General features: G+C 30.3%; 1 protein-coding gene across 1 annotated transcript; it reads right to left on the reverse strand.

Moving 5' to 3' along the window:
- Positions 1-1,007: 1,007 nt before the first annotated feature.
- Positions 1,008-4,555, reverse strand: LOC119839401 (protein PFC0760c-like; the record flags this gene model as incomplete). The annotated part of the gene is made up of 4 exons (XM_038365670.1): positions 4,138-4,555; positions 3,538-3,735; positions 2,788-2,850; positions 1,008-2,350 (listed from the first exon to the last, which is right to left on the reverse strand). Coding segments are annotated over exons 1-4 (2,022 nt in total), but the record flags the coding sequence as incomplete, so codon positions are not given.
- Positions 4,556-4,716: the final 161 nt, after the last annotated feature.

Genomic DNA, 4,716 nt, shown 5'->3' on the forward strand with positions numbered 1-4,716 from the left:
GATTCATAACAGTTGGTAATAATAAGGTGGAAAAGAAAAATATAAATTTAGACATCTCTCTTTAAAAATTTCACTAAATAATGAATTTAAAAATTAACAACTTTAATCAGCACAGAAAAAAGAAATCCCATAAAATAAATAATTATGTAATCAGACAAGTTATCAGTATAGAAATTAAATGGAAAAGAAAAATGGATCTGACTGCCACTAAGAAAATAAAAATCCCTCTAAGCAGTTACGACTAGAGAAATATTTATAATTATTTAAAAATATAGGAGTAGAGAAATAAAAATAAATTTAACTCTCTTTAAGAATTAAAGGGAAAAAATCTAAATTCCTTATCAATTTTAGTTCTAAAAAATGACTCTATAAAATATAAATTATTCTATTAAAGAAATAATTTAAAATTAAGTTTCTTAAATAGGGTTACTAGACATAATACCAATGCAAATTTATTGAGAAATTTTTAAATTGAGAGGTTTCTAAATTAGGAAATGTCGCAATTGAGAGATGTCTAAATTAAGAGATTTCTTAAATTGCTTGTATATAATTAGAGATGTTTATTTGTTATTGTTTCCTATAATCGCATATGTCTATATTTTTACATGTCAAATAACTCAATTGTCATTTATTATTACTGTTTTAAATAAGATTTTTAAATATTTAAAAATTTTCTGATTCATTTATTTTTATCATTTAATTTTTATAATGACAAGAATGGTTCAATAAACTATTTTATAATTTGAGTCTTTTTTCATTATCGATTTGTATTTTTATAGTTCTTTATCAACTGAAATTATTTATATATATATATATATATATATATATTATATATATATATATATATATATTCATACACTCTCACATATTCATTTTCGAAAGGCTGAAAACTTTAAAACCTAAAAGCTCTAACAGATAATACAATAAAGATTGAAATGAAATGTGATGTAAGATCGTGCATGTTCGATTTTATTTCATTCGTACTAGTGAAAATGTAAATCGATTACCTTATCTTTGATTGTAGGGAAATCGCACGCTGCAACCAATAACAACTGAAACAAACTATCAAATGGGCAAGTGTTGTAGAGGCTTATAACCCGCTTGCCCATCTTTACAGCTTGGAGATCTTCAGCATTGCCACATTTTAAAATAGGCAAACCATGAGCTCGTTTATGTTGAAGCATTTCTACTATATTTTTAGACTTTGCTCCGATATACAAAGAGCGTGATTTTTTCTCAGGCACAGGTTCACCCTGTCCTCTCCAATTTTCAAATTTTCTTTTTCCCAACATTTCTTTTGTTGATTGTTCGCTTATCAAACTACATGTTGAACACACTTTATATCCAGCATCGTTTTCACTGCTATCATCGATAGAGTGTGATTCTTGACTAGTCAAATTTTTATTGCAACGAACGCATTTTTGACATACTTCAGTATCACTATCAATACTGTCACTGACAAAATTATCAGTGTTACTATTAATATTGCAATTTACAGTGACATTACCATTATTATCATCTTCACTATTGTAATTATCAACGTCGTCGTTGTCATTCATATTGCCATTGCCAGGAATATCTTCATCATCACTATCATTAATGTTATTATTATCAATATGGCCACTGTTATCGTTATCAAGTTCATCAATTACAGATTTTTCATTTTTTTCGTTGTTGACTTGGGTTTCCTTAGCTTTCATAGTGTTAGTTGGAGAACGGTTTGGTGTTTGAGCACACTTCCGGCACGTTCGTTTCTCACTGAAACCTTCCTCCTCACCATCAACAGGGAGAGAACATCCGGGCAAAGTATGCACTGGTTTACGGCATTTAATACATCTATGGTTCCCTGATGGAAAGTGACTATTTTTGCAAGCAATACAAACATTATTATCATCATCACAAGCCTTATTTTTTTCGGACAATAAGTCGTTGATATTAGCATCTATCACACATATTCTTCCATTGATATATTTTATGTGTTCTTCTACAGCAGCATCGACTCGGAGACCTTTTTTCTTCTTAAAAATACCTCGTTTAAGGCGTGCAATTTCTCCTTCAACAGAAGCGCTGGAAGCTGGTATTCGTCCGGATGTTTTAAACTTATTGTAACTTATGCTGGACCATAGAGGAATTCTCTTTATATCTCTTAACAACTTTTTTACTAAAGATATATTATGAAGAGCATTTTCTTCAAGACCATTGTCATTTAGCGTACTAAGCACATCATCATGTAATTTTTTCCCTTCTTCTGACCACTCTGTGCAATCGTCGCTTTCATCATTTTCATCGACGGTATCAGCATATTCATATTTTTCGTTGTTTTCAGCGTCATCGAAGGATTCATTGTTGCCTAAAAAAATTATCAAAGGTCAATTTAAATTGTATACATATATCTACTTACAAAACTTTGAGTAAATAATTTAAACAGAAACTTTTGAACTGATAAAAAAAATGATGAATTGTTAATAAATTCTTTTTTTGAAAAACAATTTGTTAAGTCGAAATAATTTTTAGTAAAAACTTCAATAAATATTTTTTTTGGAAAAAAATACTTTTTTTTAACAGTTAATAAATATCTATCAATTAATTAACTATTCATTCAATTTTACGATGCTAAGAAATCATTTTTCAACAGTCAATGTAGTTTTTTAAATATAAATAAAGTTTTTTAAATATAAATAAACCTTCTAATCAATGTTTGTTTGAATTGAATCATACCTATTATAGAATCTCTCAAAATATCCTTTGCGGTTTGGCACGGTGAGTTTTGCCCTGAAGGAAGCTTACCGGCTCGTTCACTTAACGCTACAGTCATGATCAACTTCAAATAGTTCCAAATTTCTTTTTCGTCTGTCATACACAACAATTTGCCTAAGCATGCCAAATAGAATGTCTTGACAAGTTTCGCAGATGTACTCAATAATTTTGCATACAAATGCATAAAATGAGCCACGTCGATCCTTATATAACAACTGGGTACCACATTTTGACGGCAAGCATTCGCATACTCTGTTATTGTCTTGTATGAGGTGAAAGATGTGATCGTCGCTATCAATTGGGCTTCGTTACTATCCATTACCACTTCCCGTGGTTGAGGAAATCCGTAACTCAGCCACTAATTCCAAAAATGAGTGATTACGGTGGCGTCTTGTGCTTCGGAGATCATTTGACCCACCGTAAATTGTTGTCCGGAATAATTGATAACGATTAAATACAATAACAGCTGAGATGTTTTTTCTCCGTTTTGTTTTGTAAATTTTGGACTGATACCACCAGTGGCATCAATAAATACGTAGCTATTTTCATGAGCTGCGTATTTGATAAATACATCACGTTGGTGATGCGTCCAATAAAAAACAGTGAACGGCACAATAGACAAAAAATGAATAGTTCCCGGATAGATACTGTTTTGCATAATTGACAAAGAAGTTATTGGGTCAGGATGATAAAACTCAGAGCGAATCAGCTCGGATTTCGCTGTCCGCAGAACCGATGCTTTAGGCAAGTGTGGAGGTTGCGGATCATTTTTATACATACACTTGTCCCTCGCAAACTGAGCCTCGTATTCATCCGTTGTTAAACTTTTCATTTTTTCAGCGGCGTGCTTTCTATGTGAACCACGTAAATAAATTTTACTGCATTTTCCATTGCCCTGAGTTGCATCGCACGTAAAAATTGCTTCATTGTTTGAAACTTGAAATTTACAATGCAAAATGCTTCCACAATCACAATTTCCTGAAAAAAAAAAGATTTTTCATTATCATAAAATATTTATTACAATTTAATAGAAAAAACTATAGTAACATTATGAAAAATATTTAACTTGTATCTAATAATTATAATATTTAAAAATATTATCGACAAAGTGAAAAATAATATCTCTAAATTATACAAATCAACATTCCTCGTTAAATTATTTTCTCAGTACTTTAGTTTTAATTGTGTGAAAAATATCAAATAAACAATTATAATTTTATAGTTTACCATTGATGGATCCTGACATTTTATTGTGTGTAATATAATGGTTCTTAAAATTGAAGCCACATTTCCGATGCGTAGAATGCCAAATTTTGTCGATAATGACTGTCTCCCATTGATACGGTTTGAAAATATATTTTTTTAAAGTTTTATTATCACCCTTGCGTTTCGGATAGTTCACAGTTGTGATTAAATCATTGAGCTCTTCAGAAGTCATGCTAAATGTAAAATGGTACTGGCCATCGGCACCGAGATCCTGATCTTTCAAAGTTTCTAATTCGTTCGATGTTTCTGCCGTTGTATTTTCACATTCTACACTAGTAGACGTCGAATTTAGACTTTGATTGAAATTGCGAGTAATTTTTGTCCGTACATCGTATTTATCATTAGTTACAATCGAATATAACGTGTCCGGTAAAATTTTATTTTCTAATTCAGAGGATATTTCTTTCCATATTTCATGGCGTTTGTGAACGATTTTACATTTATCGACGATCAAATCATTAGCGTGCCGTTCAATTGTTTGTAATAATTGATCTCTAGGAACAGCTGGCTTGCGTCCTGGCTTAGAATCCATTTTTATTAATTATAGATTGTATATTTCAATTACAATAATATATTGTTTGACAATACAACTACAAATGCGTAATTTATTTAAATCACTAGATGATTCTTATATATATATTTAATTTTTTTTTTCTTTTTGTTTTCTTTTTTTCTATTTCTGTTTATGTTGTC

The sequence above is a fragment of the Zerene cesonia genome, unplaced genomic scaffold (assembly GCF_012273895.1).
Source record: "Zerene cesonia ecotype Mississippi unplaced genomic scaffold, Zerene_cesonia_1.1 Zces_u030, whole genome shotgun sequence".
NCBI classification, from domain to species: Eukaryota; Metazoa; Arthropoda; class Insecta; order Lepidoptera; family Pieridae; genus Zerene; species Zerene cesonia.